This window comes from Hipposideros armiger, unplaced genomic scaffold (genome assembly GCF_001890085.2).
Source record: "Hipposideros armiger isolate ML-2016 unplaced genomic scaffold, ASM189008v1 scaffold_31, whole genome shotgun sequence".
In the NCBI taxonomy this organism is placed as follows: domain Eukaryota; kingdom Metazoa; phylum Chordata; class Mammalia; order Chiroptera; family Hipposideridae; genus Hipposideros; species Hipposideros armiger.
Genome location: NW_017731381.1, coordinates 3,624,412 through 3,642,956, shown reverse-complemented (window position 1 = coordinate 3,642,956; position 18,545 = coordinate 3,624,412). Strand labels below are relative to the sequence as shown.

General features: G+C 48.7%; 1 protein-coding gene and 1 pseudogene across 2 annotated transcripts in view; one reads left to right on the top strand and one right to left on the bottom strand.

Moving 5' to 3' along the window:
• Positions 1-11,168, bottom strand: part of TOX2 (TOX high mobility group box family member 2) — a 141,402-nt gene extending 130,234 nt beyond the window's left edge. The window contains exon 1 of one of the 2 annotated variants that reach the window (XM_019637114.1): positions 11,033-11,168. In XM_019637114.1, coding sequence (XP_019492659.1) covers positions 11,033-11,131 — 99 coding nt within the window. In that variant the 5' untranslated portion in view covers positions 11,132-11,168. Of the gene's footprint in view, positions 1-9,717; positions 10,069-11,032 lie in introns of those variants that run through there. The other variant, XM_019637113.1, reaches the window with a different exon arrangement.
• A 6,806-nt stretch (positions 11,169-17,974) lies between these two features.
• On the top strand, positions 17,975-18,224 carry LOC109379994 (40S ribosomal protein S27-like; annotated as a pseudogene).
• The last annotated feature ends 321 nt before the right edge of the window (positions 18,225-18,545 follow it).

Genomic DNA, 18,545 nt, shown 5'->3' with positions numbered 1-18,545 from the left:
CCACTCCTCAGGGGAAATTGGATGTGAATATGGGTAAAAACTTAACCAAACCCTTTTCTCTTTTGCAAGAGAATTTCACCTTTGTTAATTGTCTACCCTAACTCCCCTGGAAACCTGCCGAAGTTAGGATGTTAACTATGTTACTAGGCAACTCTGCTTATGGTAAAAATACAACCCTTGATTGGTAAGTTGCATCTGGGCTGGAAGGAACTATATATAAATTATAAATATCTGATAAAGAAGCCGTGCTTTAGGTTTTCCTGAGTGCAGTGGTTCTTGAAACTGATATGCCCCAGGCAGGGACCCTTGAGGGGAAGACTATGAAACTGTGACAAGAGATAGGGGTCCTTTGGGGAATAAGACTTCTAAGCCAGGGTGGCTTCCAAATCCACCCACTGTGGGTTTCATTCCCTCGCACCTGAACTAGAACCTGGGGCAGGGCAGGGGAGGGGAGGGGAGACTTGGCAAAGAGAAGTGCTCGTGGCCGCCTCCCTGGGCTGCTGCAAAGACCTCTGCAAGAACTACGTCTGCAGAAGAGGCACAGATCATGTGCCCTGCTGGCAGGCAGTGGTCCTTTGAGGAGACAGGTACCAAGTATCACCTGTGTGAGCCCTGTGAGTCTGGATGTTTAACTGAATCTCTAAGAGTCCCTGTGGGAGCTACATTGAGACAAAGGGGAACTGATACAGGAGGGAAAAGAGATCATTCCAACTAGAACCACTATACCTATTCTGAATTGGAAAGCTCCTTAGACTCCATCGTTTATAAAAGACGTAAAAACCTGGGTTGGAGCCTATATTTGCCGTCCTACGTGGGGGCCCAGATGACCTGAATAACACATGGCAGCAGGAATGAGGAAGGGGGTGACTTACTTGATCTCCCGGAGGCCTTGCCACAACCTGAGATGCAAGGGAGGTTATGTGAGAAAACAGGGGCACAATGAGGTTAAGTGACAGGTCCGAAGTCCTACAGCTTGTAAGTGCCAGGATACGAACCCAGGCACTTCCACTGAACTCAGAAGTCACATTTGAATCTACCATCTGGTTTTGCATTAACTTACCGATCCGGTGGACTTACAGAACAGAGACAGCATAGGGAGTGGGGTGGAGGGAGCTTTATAAAGAATGTAGGTAGCACCCAACAGGCACTCGATAAATATTTGCAAAATAAATAGACAACAAAAGGCACAGGGTCTGGTCCATCTTCCGCATTCTCAAGTTCAGGTCAAGTTAAAACACAGCACAATGGAACAATAGAATTTATGCATGAGATTAACCCTGGGTGATGCTACTGAGTTATACTCATTTCCAACAAGTTCTAAATCATTCCTGCAAATCAGGCCCAACTTCGAAATAAGCACATTTTAATTAGCTATATGACGTTTGAAGTTAAAAATCAAGGCAGGAGGCCCAGTTAAAACCCCTTGGCCCCCAAGAAAAGCCAATGCACCAACAGCAAAAAAAAAACAAAAACAAAAAAAAGGCAAGCTGACCCACTCTTCATCCCTGCAGAGGGTGGGGCTCCTGGCACCTGGCACCATGGAGGCTGCAGGACAGAGGAGCAGAGAGAATGCATTCCAACCCCCCCCCCTGCTCCGCTGTCGCCTTTTGTAACTTGACCTGTTTGGATCTCACCCACAAAATGGAGACTTATGAAGACTTAACGATATGAGTGAAGGAGCCTGAGATGTGGTCAATGCTCAGAGGATAGTTGGTGCTTATTTCTACCCTACTTTTCTCCATAAAACAGCATAAATTTTAAAAATAAAAATCATCGAGAGGGGACTTTTTGTTCAAGATGGCAGATAGAACACATCCTTTTTACCTCTGCTCTCTTCTGGACCGCGGCTTTTTTCCTTTCTAGTCTAATATATTTCTGTGTCTTTTACAGAGAACAAATCAATTTTTAAAATAAAGAATGGTGGGACTCAAGATAAAGGGGGGAAATGATAGAAGAGTGAAATGAAATCGGGAGTGAGTTAATACGCAAAAGATGTGACATGATAGCCTATGTTATGGCTAGAAGAAACCTACTCATTTGCTTCTGAGTTTCCTGGGAGCTCAGAGAAGGTGAAGGGAATGGTGAAGGGCAAAGCCATGGACACTGAACTACATCCAGGTGGGGGCAGGGCAAAAGACTCTTGTTGAAGAATGTGACAGGACTCCAGCTACAAGAGAAAGCCATAGTCCCCTGCCCAGAGGTGACTCCCTGAAGCATGTCCCAAGAAGCTCCTTAGATATCAATCTGGAGTCCTCCCCACCACACAGGAACATGTGCGACACCTCAGCACCAGAGCTTGGGAATCCTAGCTGGGAATGTGGAAGAGAATCTCCGTGGGCCCCAGAAAATTCCATTAATTATGATTTTTCTTCACTCCGCTCAGACCTAAGAAGCAGTTATCCTACAGCTCTCACTCACATCATAAGATAAAAAAGACCCTTTGGCAAGTGATTCCAAGTTGCTCTAAAACATCAACATGGTGGCCCTTGATTCCCTGGGGACCAAAGAGAAGGTGAGTTTTCTCCCCAAGAAGCATCTCCATGAAATGGACACAGTCATGCCCGCCTTTTGCATTCATCTCCCAGCTGCTGGGAATATGAGTTGCTGGGCTACGGCTATGGCGCCCTCTTGGCACTGCGAGAGGACTGCCTGCAGTAAATGACTGGATGGTATAAGAATCAAAGGCAGAAGCAGCCCCCGGCTTCCTTTCGGGACAACTCTAAAGTCCCAGCCCAGCTCCAAGGCTCCCTGTGGGGTGGCTTTCATCAGTAACCATATTCTGGGCCAGCGTCTCCCTTAGAAATGTACCTCCTGAGAACATCCCCCCAAAGAAACCTTCACAGACAACTCTCCATTTCAGAATCTGTGTCCAGGGAACCCAGGGTAAGATGCTCTCTAAGGTGAAGGAGGCTCCCCCATGACCTAGAGTGGGCCTGCAGAAGGCAGGAGTCTCTAGGACACCTGACCATGTCCCGTGTCCCAGCCAGGGCTACCTGCCCCAGGCCAGCAGTACCCCCTTATTGTCCTAGGCTAAGGCAGGGAGACCCTCCCGTATTCTAGTCTAGAGCCATGTTCTCTAAGTGTGCCTCCCAGACCAGCAGCATTGGCAACGTCAACTTGTCAGTCGCGCACATTTTCAGCCCCTCTCCAGACCTCCTGAATCAGAACTGTGGGAGTGGCGCCCAGCAATCTGTGTTTTAACTGCCCTCCAGGTGATTCGGTTGCGCTAAAGTGTGAGAAACAGAGCATCCCTGACTACTGGGAAATCAAACACAAGTCATTAAACTTTCCCATCAGCAGAAGACGGAGAGACGGTTGCTGACAATGGTTTGAATCCACCAAGGGGAGGCATTCCATGCTCCGCACTGCATCTCTGGCTCCAAGGTGCTCCTTTACTTACAACCCAACCAGCTGACACTCTTTATGACGATCTCTGCTGGTGTCCCAGCTCCCCTGCAGGCGGGCCTCCCGCCTTAGGCTGCGAGTACCCCCAAACTACCCTCCAAGCCACCCTGGAATGGCTTCTCCCTCCACCCAGAACTCCCTCCCACCACTCTGTAGCTGCCTGGCATTTCCTATAAGACTCTGCCCCGTGTGAAGCCTTCCAACACCCTGGCACTGTCACGTCCCCCAACAATTACATATTTAATTATGACTCTGCATTTTCAGCCAATACATTACAGATCCACACAGGCTTTCATCAAGTAAAGATGAGTTTCCAGTTGAGTCGCTGAGCCTTCAGGACAGGGCTAAAGCCCCTAGCACACAGTAGGCACTCTATAAAACCTGTTGAACATCTGAGAAACCCAGCAGTAAACAGGCGATCCCATATCAATAAACCACAAACTCGTCGTTCGCTCGAGCAGGCACCAGCAATCGCAATTGTACGGTAGCAAGTTTAAGCTTCAGGGTAATTGATCGGAATTTATTATCCTGTGTTACACAACATGTTTTCACTAAGACCTAAAATTACAATTTACCACCACTCATTAAGTTAATAATTACTTACCATATGTTTTTACTGCTGCTCCCAAACCATGGTAAAAAATCACTGTGTAACCTTCCATCCATGTAAATAAGATGACTGTCAACCATGTGGATGCAGGATTTACTGACAGGGAGACAGAAGTAAAATACTGAACAGAAAGCATGAGCCCTAAAGCTCTGCCACACTCATCACCATCATCATCTAGTTTACCTGCACCACACTTTCTAGACTGGTGCTTCTCAAACAGGGGTGACTTTTGCTCCCAGGGGATACTTGGCAAAGTCTGGAGACATGTTTGGTTGTCATGACTAGAGAGGGGGTGCTACTGACATCTGGTAGGTAGAGGCCAGGGATGCTGCAAAACATCCTATAATGCATGAGACAGCCCTCACAACAAGGAATTATCAGGTCTAAAATGTCAATGTGCCGAGGATAGAAAGCACTGTTCTATGATAGGTTAAAGGGAACTTCCATAGCTGTTACTTTAATCTGAGCTTCCTAGCAACAACACGAGGAAGCCATTACTGTCCCCTTGTACGGATGAGAAAACTGAGACCTGGAGCGATTAAATGATGTGCACAAGGTCACCAGCCCATGCCAGTGAAGGGTGCAGCTGAGATGTGAACCAGTCTTTTCTGCCTGTGAAGCCCGCTTTCCCCTCCCACACAGATTCAAGAACGAAACAGAAAGATGCAGAGGAAATGAGCAGCTACCTGTCCATTCATAATCCTAAACAGTCCAACAGGAGACCTCCTCCAACCGGAGGCCTAGGAAATCCCATCCCGGGACCAAGCAAGGCAAGGAAATGCCTGATAGTAGGAAGACCCCTCCCCTGCACTGCAGGAACGGCCAATCTTCCAGCAGCCCCAGCTGAAACTCAGCTCCCTTTGCATGTTAACAATTCTGCTGCTCTTTGTGAATAGAAATGGAACTCATTTCCTGCTGGGGCTGAGTGCTGTATATGCCTAATCTCCAACCCTCCTGGCAAGGCAACCCATGGGGCTTTCGCCCATTCTGCAGAAGAGGAGACCGGAGCACAGGCAGGTTCCTAACTGGCCTGTGCTGAGGATGGTAGAGCAGCATTCAAACCCAGGTCTGCCGGCTTCCAGAATCTATGCTGCCTTCAGATCCTAACAGTGTCTAGGAAATCAGAGAAGCAAAACAGATGGCCCTACGGAATCACACAAAGCTGGCAGTCATGCTGTAGTGGGGAATCCTTGGGACAAGGGTGTATGTAGCAGGGGGCCTGGTCCTGCATACAAACTCTGAGCCGCTTGCTCTTCCTGGCTTACTGGCTGCTTCCCGCGCTGGGCTCTGTCCCCTGGGCCCTCTCTGTCAGGGAAGGCCCTCTAGGAATGACATGTCAGCCAAAAGCCACTTGGCCCCTGCCTTGCCCTGGATTCGATGTGCTCACCACAGTCTTCAGATGATATGAGCCAGACAGATGCTAAGTTCCTCAAGCCACAGGGGACAACAGGCCATTCATTCATTCATTCATTCATTCAATATTTATTGAGCATCTTTGTGCCAGGCCAGCTCTGGAGATATAACAGGAAAAGTAGACACAGCGGTTCCCGCCCTCTGAAGCATAGGAGGCCCCATCTCCTCAGAAAGCATCATCTTCATCCTTAAAGGACATGCCCAGCCTTTATTTCGTTCCATTTCCTCACCACAGCTCCCCATCTCACTAGGGTGATGGTCCCCTTGCACAGAGGGAAACGGGCCCAAGAAGGGCACTGTCATGCTCAAGGTTACCCAGCAGACTGGAGGCAGCAGTGCCAGGCCTGACATTGGAAAAGGTGCCAAAGCGTGGTCCTAGACGACCCCCTGGGGCAGGCTGCGGGAGGGGATGTAGGGAACATGTTTAGATGGAAAGGAAGGGCTTCCTACCAGAGGTGCAGGCATCCTTCCAGGGCTCTCAGCTCAGAGCTCACTCAGCCCGGGGCTCCTTCCACAGGACCCCCCCACAAGCACCTGTGCCCCTGCGGAAGGAAGCTATGGGGACCTCACCCAGCAGGGTTGTTGAGCAGAGTATCCCAAGTCCAAATGAGGTGGGAACAGCACCTCCCACACCCTGGGTTTTCATCACAAGGAGACTCCAACCATTCATAACCAAGCTTGTCTAGATCCCATCCAGGTATAACATGCTGTGCCCAGGGCTGTGTGGGCGGAGAGTTGAGTCATTCACCCACCAGCGCATATTTCCTGAGTAATTATGGGGCAGGCACTGTGCCAGGGGCTGGGCATGGTTTCTGCCTACTGGGAGCCCACAAAAACCGATATACAAACCACTGCGATACCCAAGCCTATACACAAACCTACAGACAAAAACCAATATACAAAACACACAGTGTGGTTGCTGGACCACCAGCAGCATCACTTGGGAGCGCATTAGACATGCAAGTTCTCAGGGCCCCTGTATCAGAATCTCTGGGGGTGGAGCCCAGGAATCTGTTTTTAAAATCTCACTGGATAATTCTTCATGTGTTCAGAAATTTGAGAACACTGGTCTGGACCACAAGGCCTTCCCCAACCTCCCTACTTAACATTGCAAACCAGTGCCTGGCCTTGGCGCCCCTAACTCTCCCCTAACCCTCTTCCCCGCCTCGTTTTCTCCATAATTGTATTGTCTTTGGTCATAATACCATTTATTTTACCCATATATTTATGACTGCCCGTACTAATGCATAAGATCCAGAGGGCAGCAATTTTGAGTCACGCTTGTTCACTGCTATAGCATCAGTTGCCTAGCACAGTGCCAAGCACCGAGAGGTATTCAATAGCTGCTTGTTGATTGAATGATGGATGGCAGAACATGCCACATCCCATGCAGTACCAGTTTGGGGGGAGCCTGGAGGAAGAAAGAAGGTGGTTAGCCGTGGAGCACTGCATGAAGAAAAGAGGTACCCAGGTTGGCTTTGAACCAGTGATGTTGGGACCAGTGATGAAGAATGCTTGGAACACAGAGATGCTGAGCCTCTTACCAGAATAGGTTGCAGGTGGTTGATACCATCATTATGTAATTAGTAGCTGGTATGTGCCAAGACCTGTCCTAGCCTACATCCCCTCACTTAACCCTCCTGAACCTCCGAGGTAGGCAATGTTGTCCTCAAGAGGACACCGAGGCTCAGAGATATTAAATAATTTGCTCCACCCACAAAAAGTCTTGTAATGAAAATGTTCACAGCAGCTTTATTTATAATAGCCCCAGTCTGGAAACAAACAAAATGTCCACTGGCAGGTGAACGGATAAACCAATTATGCTACATCATACAATGTAATATTATTTAGCAATAAAATGGAACAAACTACAGATATACATACACAATGAATCTTAAAGGCACCACGTTGAGCAAAAAAGAAGCCAGGCACCAAAATATATATACTGAATCAAGTTCTATAACTTAAATATACTTCGCACACTTAGGCTGAACTTAAACAAAGCCTTGATAATAGAAATCAGATAAGCAGTTTCCTCTAGAGGTGGGGAAAAGGGTGCTGACTGGGAAGAGTATGAGGGAACTTTCTAGGGTGACGGATATGTTCTCTAGCTAGACTGGGATGTGGTTACCATCCAAACTCATGGAATGATACACTTAAAATTTGCATTTTGTTGTATGTAAATCATATCCCGATAACAAACAAGTTTAAAAATCATTTGCCCTAAGTCACAAAGCCACAAATGGAGACGTGAACCCGGGTTTGCCCCAAACCAATGGCCACTTTCCACTAGTCTGCCGTAGAGGAGCGGGAAGCCCCAGGCAATTCCCCCGCCTGGTAAAGCGCCCTGCCAAAATCTGAGTGAAGGGTATTCACAGTTACCCTAGGGAGGATGTCACAGCCCCCCTAACCCCCAAACCACGACACAGGCTTGTGGGGAGGCCAGGTGAGTGTCACGCTGGGAGTCAAGGAACTGGGGTTCAGTCCTCAGCCTTGCTCTGTGCTTGCTTTGTAACTTCTGAGTACACTACTCCATGACTCAGTTTCCCCTTCTGTGATGCAAGAAAAAAGGAGGGGGTCAATGGTTCCCAGCATGGGGCTACACATCCCAGGGGGCCACACACCACAAGCACCTATGCTCACCAGGCACTGTTCTTACATGAAGTAAGTAATATGCCTGCCTCAGATCTAGTGAGCTATTTTTCAAATGCATGCTAATATTATTGTGATTAATAAAATACGTATCTATTTCAAAGCAAAAAATGAAACCATAAGAGCCTTTTTGCCATTGTGTATTTTCTCAAACAAAAGATACCAAAAGAACAGCCACTGCTCATGACTTTGGTTTAAAGAGGCTGGAATCTCTGTGTGGCGGATCACTAAGGGGACAGTCACCAAGGGAACGGTCGCCAAGGGCCCTTCCAGGTCAACAGTGCAGTGGTTGTCGGGCATCGCTTGGGCAAATGCTTGCCCTTGTGTTTCTCAGGCCTGGGTCCCTGTGGGGAAAAGCCTCTTGTCTGGACTCCAGGGGCCCAGCCCCCAATGTGCAGGCCATGTCCAGGCTCTGCAGTGCAGTCTACAGGCCCCACGTGTGGTCACTGCGGTACCTTAGGCCTCAGTTTCCCCTCCAGTTCTGATAATGACCAGCTGTAAGGATGGAGTCTGGGTATTTCTCTCCCCAGTCCCTCACCGTTAGCTCCTGGTTATCACGCACCCCTCCCCCCAGCCACCACCACTGAAGACCACTGTCCACTTGGGATCTGCTACCAACAGGCCTCTTACCCACCCTCAGCTGAGCCAAGTGACTTTCCCTGCCTCACCCTGCCAGAGCCTGAAGGACTAAGCAGCCTGTCTTATAGCCAAGTGCAAGGTCAGACCTTTCTTTCACCTGTCCTAGTGACCGAGCTGGCCACCCTCCTCCCTGACACACCCTCAGCTCTGGTCCAGGCAGGGGTCTTACATCACAGAGGGGAACCAGTATCACTCATTCCCTGTGTCCTTCCCTCCCTGCCTGGGGTTTCACCCTGATTCTTGGTGCTGAGTCAGAGCTTTACTGAGCATCAAAATAACGCAGGGGCCTCGGCTGAGTGCCATTTCCCAAAGGCCCCTATATGCCCCCACTCTGGCAGCGTTTACAGAAACACCACCCCCAAAAGGAGCACTCCCCCATCTAGGGGCACCCACCCATCCTCCCACCCAGACTTGAAGGCACAAATGCCCCATCCCCAGCCATATCCCCAAACAAGAGGCTGGAGCCTTTCCAACTTCATTATTTTAAAAAATAACAAAGCCAAGGGCAGAAGACAGACCAGCTGCCCCCACACCCAACCGCGTCTTCCTCCCTGAAGACTCCACTTGCTACTGTTAATCAATTTTTCCCTCCATGAGACTGGCAGCAGCCCGAGAACCAGCATTCTCTCGCGGACACCATCCCCCTCTTCAGCTTTTAACTTTGCGGGTCACCAGACAAAAGATAATCACCTCCATCCTCCGGAAACCTCACTTGTCGCCCACCACCGTCCCCACGCCGCCCCAGGCCCTGGTGCCCCCGGACCCCACGTCCCATCCGGGGCGAGCTGCAGAGGGTTCTGCCGAGCGACTCCAGAAGCCGCTCCCCAGGGCCTGAGAACGCACTCGGAGGCCCAGCCCGGGAGGCCTCGCGCACGCTGGGATGCCCCTTCCCGCCGCATCCCCACCTCAAGGGGATGTGTGAAAAACCAGTGGGATGGGATGGGGTGGGGTTGAGACCCCGGGAGGGTCACCGATCCAACCACCCGACGCGCACTCACCAGGCAGCGCCACCGAGCCCGCGCGCCAGCGCCAGGGCCCCGGGGAAACCCACGCGCGCCGTTCAATCCGGGCTCCGAGTGACGAAAAGCCGCGCTCTGCTCCAGCCGTCCCCAACCCACGCACCGACCCGCGGACGCACGGATCGTCTGGCTCCTAACTAAGTTTGAAAGTTCCCTGCTGGGCGAAGGGAGAGACGCAGACCGCGCAGGTGCTCCTAACGGTCCCAGGCAGGGCTCGGCGTGGGGAGTGGGGGTGGGACGCCCCTTGTCCTGGGATCCACGAACGCGAGCTTCCATCGCGCCCGGCGCAGAGCAGCCGGGACCCGGCTGGGGGTGGGCGCGGCGATCTGGGAAAGGGGATGGAGGTGTCCCTCACTACAGCCCCAGCCTGAAGGGATGCCCGCTCACCGTTACCAGGATAGGACAGGCCTCGACTGGCCATTGCCAACTCGGAATCCAAGGTCCCGCCGGGTCGTGATGGCCAATTAGTAAACGGCCCAATTAGTGCGCGGCAACGCCTGAGAAGTTAAACCTGGACGCGCGAGTCTGGACGACCGGGGTGGGGGAGGGGCAGTGCGGGGGCTGTCGCTGCCCCTGGGAGACCGCGTGTGACTGTGACCGTCAGGACGATTAATGTGTCTGAGGTTCAGCGTCCACGGGGTGGCTGTGTGTGACAATGTGCGCTTGTGTGGGTCACTGTGAGAGCAAGCGTGTGACTATCGGAGTGACTTCTTTGTGTGACTGTCCCCAGTTGTGACTGTGACAGCGGAAGGGGGGCATGTAACAGGGTGTGTGGCATAGCAGTGTGTGAATGGGCACTTGTATGTGGCGGTGTGACAGTGTACGTGGGCGAGTGATTGCGTGTCATTGTTATGAATGACTGTCAGGGTGACTTGTGTGGGACGGTAAGACAGTTTCAGGGACAGGGCTGCCTGTGTGTGGCAGTGGGTCACTGTGTGTCAGCTGGTGAAAGAATGTGCGGCTGTCAGGGGGACGTCGGTGAGTGTGAGTGTCATTGTGTCATCGTGTGACTGTCAAAGACTTCTGCCTGTGATCCGAACAACTCAGGGCGTGAGCGTAACCGCAAGGGTATCCGTGTGAGTGGCATGTGCCCGTCGGCGGGACTAAGGTGTGCGTGTCCCCGCGCGTGGGCACCGCCGGCAGCTCCCCCTGTGTGTACCCGAAAGTGCCAGCGTCCCGAGCGGCCAGGTGACTCCTGCCGGTTCTCCAGCACGGGACGCTCTGGCCCCGGCGCGGGGTCCGAAGGCGCGGGCCGGCCCCGCCCGCCTGGGCCCCCACCCCGGCCCCCGCCTACCTTGCCGCAATGGTAATAGTCCAGGTGCGCCAGGCCGGCGGGCTCGGCCCCGGGCCGCGCGCCCACCGCGGGCGCCGAGGGGTACAGGCGGACGTCCATGGCGGGCGCGGCGGCGGCGGCTCCCGCGGGCAGTGCCTGGGCGGGCGGCGGGTGGGAGTCAGTGTGAGAGCGGGTTTGCGAGCGCGGGGGGCGGGCTGGGGGCGGCGCCCGGCCGAGCGCCCCGCCCCAGCCCCCGCCCCGCCCCCGCGAGCTATTGTTCCGGCCTCCGGCGCCGCCGAGGGCCCCCCGGCCGGGGCCCGGAGATGGAGGGGCGAAGTCCCTTCTACTGGCTTGGCTGCCGCTCGATCCCCGGCCTGGCCCATCGCCCCTGGGGGTCCGGGAGGGTTGCGCGCCTGTCCAGGCGACACTTTTCCTTCCCGCCGTTCGCTACCAAGGGTGAGAGGAGGGAGAAGCCGGTATGACACCCCTCCCAGAAATGGGACACTCCCCGCCCTAAATATTGAGGGCGACAATGAGCCCTGCGCGGCGTGGGGGCGGGAGGGGGAGAGGGAGGAAGGTGGTGACAAGAAATACTTTCGGAGATGGGTGCTGTGTTACGGAGGGAGCGGGAAAGGGGCTCTTAGGATGCCCTCTCTCTTTGTCCCACTGATCTGAGTCCCTGCAGAGGGACCCTGGAGGATTACTGCGCTTAAACTCTCCTTTACATAAGAGGAAACTGAGGCAAGGACTTACGGGGCCAGTTATGGAGCTCCAAGTGAGTAGTCTCCGCTGCCTCCAGAGTATCCAAGACTAAAATCACCAGGAGAAGGCAGAAGGACCCCGCCCCCTTTAATGATAGGGAGAGAGAGATGGCCACAGGAATGGCCTAGAAACAAGTTCTGAGGAGAGTTTCAGAATCTGCCCTGCCTTATGGTCTCCTGGACCGAAATGGGATGACTCCCATGGTGGGGCAGAGAGGCGACTGAAACAGGCTCCCTCTCCCACACACACATACACAAAAGCCCATTCCTCACATCACCTGCCGGCAGCTGGCCTGTTGCTCCTCCCGTTTTCAAGAATTGTCTAAACTAGCAGTGTCTGCTCCTTCATCTCCCACTGACTGCTCCACCACTGCCCTCTGGGTCCTGGCTGTCTCACACTCAGGATGCCTGGCTGGGAAGGGCCAGGCTGCCAGGAGGCAGAAGTGAATCAGAATGGGACTCGGATGCTATTTGGAGATAAGGGAGTGAGCCTCTTCCTCACTCAGGAGCCCACTTGGAACTTAGCTCCCAACTGCTAAACTAGGCTTTGATGGTCCTGATTTAGAGCTAGGACCACTGTTTGTGAGGTGAACATAAAAGGGGGCTCCATAGCAGACCTGACAGGCTCAGGGGGCTACATGGCTAGCCTGATAAGCTCAGTGACCAAAAGTAACCACACAGGATGATCTGATCATAAATTCCTAACTGATCAGGTCATGGTGGGTAGTCACCTTCCAGGCCCATAGCTTCCTTAGCAAGGTCAATCTTTACCTTAAGCCCGCCCTGTTCATTGTTCTTATGCAGCTAGGATAACATACCTTTGAAATGTCTGGATAGTTTTCTTTTCCAAACCCCTCAGAGGCACAACCACTGGCACCAGAGCACAAGACTAGGTGAGACTCATTGTTATCTTGTTGCCTGCATGCCATCTCTATTTACTGTGATTGTTGACGGTCAACTATCCTATACTCACCAATGTAAAAAATGTGGGTATCTCTTCATTTTACTTTTTATCCAATCCTAGAGATTTCCCCACTTTGCTTTCTCCTGCCTCCTTCATCTACCACCAATGGACTTTATGTAACTTTCCTTACATTCGCTCCTTGATTCTAAATGCATAAAAAGAACTGCAGGGGTGGCCGATTAGCTCAGGTGGTTAGAACGCAGGCTCACAACACCAAGGTTGCCGGTTCATTCCCACATGGGCCAAGGAGCTGCGCCCTCCACAACTAGATTGAAACAACTACTTGACTTGGACCTGATAGGTCCTGTAAAAACACACCGTGCCCCAATAAAACTTCTTTAAGAAAAAACAAACTGCACAACTGCCATCCTCCTGAGCATTTTCTCAATACTTTGAGATGTGCTTCCGGGTCAGGCCTCAGATTTGGCTCAAATAAACTCCTATAAAATTTTTCCATTGGTTTGGACATTTTTTTTTTTTGTCAACAGTGACCATAAAGATCCACTAATACGAGATATGTGTGGGAAACACTTTCACTAAAGGTTTGGGAACAACAGAGGGAAATTACAGCTCAAAAAGGAAAGAACTTCTAAATAAATTTCAGCAGTCATTGTTTCTAGAAATACATCACCATATCTCATCAGAAGGTTATTTCCCTCTGGCCCCTTTCCTTTTTTTCCATCTGGATATCCAACTGACCCAGCACTATTCATTGAAAAGATCACCTTCCCCCCAACTTCTCTGCAGTGTTAACTTTGTCATAAATCAAGTTGTCCATATGTTCACGGGACTATTTCTGAATTCTCTAGTCTGTTCCATTAGCCTATTTTTCTCTCCCTGTGCCATTTTCACACTGTGTAGATTACTATAGCTTTTTAATAAGTCTTAATGTCCCATGGAAAAGCCTACCCAATTTTCCTTCAAGAGTGCCTTAACTATTCCTGACCTTTGTACTTCCATAGAAATTTTAAAATCAGCTTATCTGTTTACACACACACACACACACACACACGCACACACACACACACACAATCCTGCTGGGATTTTAGTTGCTATCACATTGAGTTTTTAGATCAATTTTGGTAATATTGACACTTTCAATAGTAAGTCTTCTTCTCCATAAACATGGTATGTCCATTTATTTAGGGTTTTTTGTTTTTTTGTGTTTTTTTTTAAGTTCTCTCAGCAGTTTTCTTTTTTTACATTTTTGTTTGTTTGTTTTCTTTTTCTTTCCTTTTTTTTGTTTCTTACTTTTTTGTTTGTTCTTTATTTTATTTTATTTTTTTCTTTTTCAGCAGTGTTTTGTATGTAAAGACCTTGGCATCTTTTATTAGATTTAGTCCTGGGTGTTTTATGTTTTTGAAACTACTACAAGTGGTTTCTTTATATGGTGTTTTATTTTCTGTTTATTGTCGGTACTGGGTGGTGGTTTTAAAACAAGTCAACACATTTTTGACACTCCTCCCAAAGGGTAGAGTCTAATAACCTCCCCCTTATAAAAGGTTGGTGTTAGTGAATGGTTTTCAACAAAATAGAATATGGTAAGGGATGCTGCATGACTTCTAACTCGAGGTCAAGAAAGTTAATACATCTTCTGCCTGGCTCCGTCTCTTGGGACCTTTGTCTATGGAACCCTAAGCCACTATGCAGAGACCCTGAGACTAAATAAAAAGAGACAGATAACCAGCCACTCCCCAGGTGGGCCAGCCCCCTGCTGTTCCAGCTCCACCCACTGTCTGACTGCAACCACATGAAAACCTTGAAACATCCAGCCGAGCCCTTCCTGAATCCAAAATGCACAGAAACCGTGAAAGATAATATATGATTATTGTTATTTGAATCCATGAAATGTGGGGATGATTTGTCACTCAGTAATATAGACCTGGAACATATGTAGAAGTAGATTTTTGTATAATGCCCTTGTATCCCGCAACATTGCCAAACTCAGTTAGTCTAACAATTTATCTTGATTCTTTGGCTTTAAAAAAAATAGATACCATATTCTAGCTCATCTGTAAAAATGTGAGTTTTAATTTTTCCTTTTCAGTCCTTAGACATTTTATTTATTTGTCTCACGTTGTTGTACTGGAGAGTTTTGCCAGTACAATTTTGGAAAGAAGTAATAATAGCAGACATCCTTATTTCAGCCCTGACCTTAGAAGAAAAGCTATTGATATGTCACCATTAATGATAGTGCTTACTGTAATATTGTGAGGTTTTTTTGTGGGTTTTTAAATTTTTATTTTGTTTTCTAGAGAGGCCCCCTCTGTTGTGAGTTGGGGAAAGTTATCTTCACAGCAATTCTCTGGGTCAGGAAATAAGATTGTTCAGGCCATTTTACAGATGAGAAGACTGAGGCCCAAAGAGAATGCGCAATATCACAGAGTTCATCGCAGGACTAATTAGCAGTGCCTAAGCCTGAAAACCCCACCTGGAGCACTGTCCACTGCCCGTATCGTCACAGATTTGGCCTCACTAACTCTGGCCAGAGCTGCAGAACAGTATGAGTGTGGAGGCCCATATGCACTACGTCAGCTGCAGGCAACCATCTGATTCCCCAGGGTCTGGCAGCACCAGCAGATACCAATCCTGTCAGTTGCCTATGTTGACTTCCTGCCCTGAGGAGAGGGTCGGCACCGCGGAGATCTCTGGGAAGTCTGGCAGTGAAGGGAGCCATGCAGACCCCGCAGCTTGGGCTCCTCCTTTTATCTTGGTGGTTGATCAGACAGGAAGTTGATGACTTGGCTCCCCCAAAGAAACACTGCAGCTTCATTTGTTGCCCCCAGGATGGGCGTGGGACTGGGATCCTCCTTTGTTCCTCGTGAGCCCCATGCGGAATCTGTGAGAGGGGAGGCTCGGCTTTCAGCCAGTGACCGGCTTGGTCATAGCCTGCCTACCGAACTCAGTTTGAGGACCCAGAATGTCTGCTTGTGCATCTTCTAGTGCTCAGCTTCTGATATCATAAAGAGCTGAGATATCAGAATATAGATATGTCTTAATATGTTTTATTATTATTTGGGTATGACAAGGCAAACAGATCAAGAAACAATTGCCATTGAGAAGACGGTTTGTTATAACTTTCAAGAGGAGGAAGCCCGCCATGCACCAAGGTCAGTCAGGAGGGTGAGGGTAGCATTGTGGGAAAGAGCATTTATTGGGGTGTCTGCCGAAAATAACAAGTGAGGCAGAATAAGCAGACTTAGGATTGGCTAGTTTGAATAATTTCAGTGGGCACAGGGGTTGTCCTAGTTGTCTAGCGCCTGACCCTGGGTGGTTAGGGCAGGTAGATTGTGGCCTAGAGTGTGAGAGCTGGATAAAGGAGGTGGTTGGGGTGTGGGTTCTGGATTGGCTTGTTTACATTTGAAAAGTACATTCACAGAAGACTTACTTTCTCTAGGAAATGGCTGACCCTAGAAGGAGCAGGCCTTCCAGGGTCTGCAAGGCCCCAGATGTCAAAACATCAAATATAGAAAAGACATAGTTAATATAAGATGTATCCACTTACCCCATGGGTCCTACTCCAATTATGTCCCCTCGCCTGGGGAAAGTCTCAGCTTTAAATCAAAATGACCAGCCCCTAACCTAAGGACCTAAGGCCCCCCCCCCACAGTGGGTATTTAGATCCTTTGCCATGGGCAAGGAGGTAGGATCTTTACCCACCAACTCCTAACAGTCTTGATTGAAGGCTGCTCCTAGAAGACATTAATTTCCAGGCAGTTCAGCCTGGCAGGCAGATCAAGGCTCTGGCAACCAAAGAAAGCCATCAGACAAGAGATGCAGGCACCAACAATTATAAGTTGGGGTTTCATGCTCTGAAATGCTGACATTTGCTTGGATGTGGCTAGAGCATCAGTAGCTTCTGCAACAGGGCTCAGATCCATGTGACCACAGAGTAGGACTCTGCTTTCCTTAGACAGTCTAACTCTGTGTGTGTGTGAGCACAGGAGTGCATGCATCTCCCTCAGGAACTTGGATGAGGTGGGTAGCTATTGTCTGGGACAGTACTTGGGCATTTCTGGGGCCCTAGCCACTGTACCCCCCAACAGCACTCCAGCCTATCCAAAGGTTAAGGCCAAGAGACACTCATCTCCTTCACTTACCTAACTCCTACTTATCCTACAGTGACCAGCTCAGCATCACCTCCTTCAAGAAGCCCTCCTTTGTATTCCTATTCCACTTTGTACTCATGTCTATTATGTTTATTACACTGTATTTAATTGACTATTTACTTGTCTGTTTCCCCAATTCAGTTGTGAGCTCCTTGAGAGCACAAATTGTGTCTCAGTTATAATTCAATCTCTAGTCGTGGCATGTGCTGAAATAATTTTTTATCTATTAATTTAATCAGTATTTACCAAACATTTTCTAAGTGCCAGGTACTTTTATATATATTATCTTTGTTTCAAAAAATGTTAATTTTTTTAGCCAGTTATTCTAGAAAATTTGGAGAGCAGAGGAAATATAGAAAATATAGACTATAGAAAAACTATAGTCTAATAGATAAAACTTAAGTATGAATAATTAAGAAAAAAAGAGAAAAGGCATAGGTAATAGATACAGGAGAATTTGAAATCCATAAGATAATACTAAAAATATCTTTGTTCCCATATATTTAAAAAGTTAGAGGAAATGAACAACTTTTCTAGAAAAGTATAATTTACCAAAATTTGCTGAAGAAAAACATAAGACCTAATGATCCAATTATAACTTAAGGAGTTGAATCAGTTATCAAAATTCTTCCCCAACTCAGGCAAAATCAGTATAACCTTGACACAGAAAACTTGGCAACAGCAACACAAAAAAATGAAGACCAATTTCAATTATTAACATAGTGCAAAAAATCTTTAATGAAACAATTGCAAATGGAATTTAGTAGTGTATTAAAAATAAATTAAGACCAAATAGAAGTTCTGACAGTTATCGAAGGAATTCAAGGATGGTTCAACATAAAGAATACCTATTTATATAATACACAATATTAATAGGTTAGAAGATAAAATCCAGATGATGATTTCAATAGACGCTAAGAAAGCATTGTAAACTATAACCAAATCATATAAAAAAATCTCTTAGCAGACAAGGAATTAAAAAAAACTTTATTAATTGATGAGGAGCATTACCAAAAATTTACAGTAAGTCTCCTACTTAATGGCTTAATGGTGAAATGCATGCAGTGTATTTATTGAAGTAAAGAACAAAACAAAGCCTTTCTGGCAGTGATGACCGTCCCATGAGAACATGCCTCTTAGTAAGGACTTCCTTCATCCCTCTCCAGTAGAGGAGAAGAGGAAACACAAGAAGAAGTGCCCAGTGCAGAGCCCCAATTCCTACTTCATGGACGTGACATGCCCAGGATGCTGTAAAATCACAACCATCTCTAGTCATGCAAACGGTGGTTTTGTGTGTTGGCTGCTTCACGTCCTGTCAGCCGACAGAATGAAGAGTAAGACTTACAGAAAAACGCGCCTTCAGAGGGAAGCAGCACTAAAAGCCCCGAGTCAAGATGAGTGAGGAACCATCCCCATACACACATTTTGGATACATCCCGTCTCTTGTCTTGTTTTCCTGCTAGGAAGTTCCTACCTCAAGTATTCAGGGGCAACCAGAAGCGTGGACTGCTCGTCATTTGGGGCAATTTGTGACATGAAGGCAGTTTCCAAGTCCAAAGTCTATGGTGCTGAGTACAAGGACTCCTTACCTAGAAAGATGAAAGCTGTTGATGCCAATACTGCAAAGAGGGTATAGAGGAGGGTCTGGCAAGAACCAGGAGCTTCTGGAGGACACGGGAATCTTCACATTGATGTGTGTG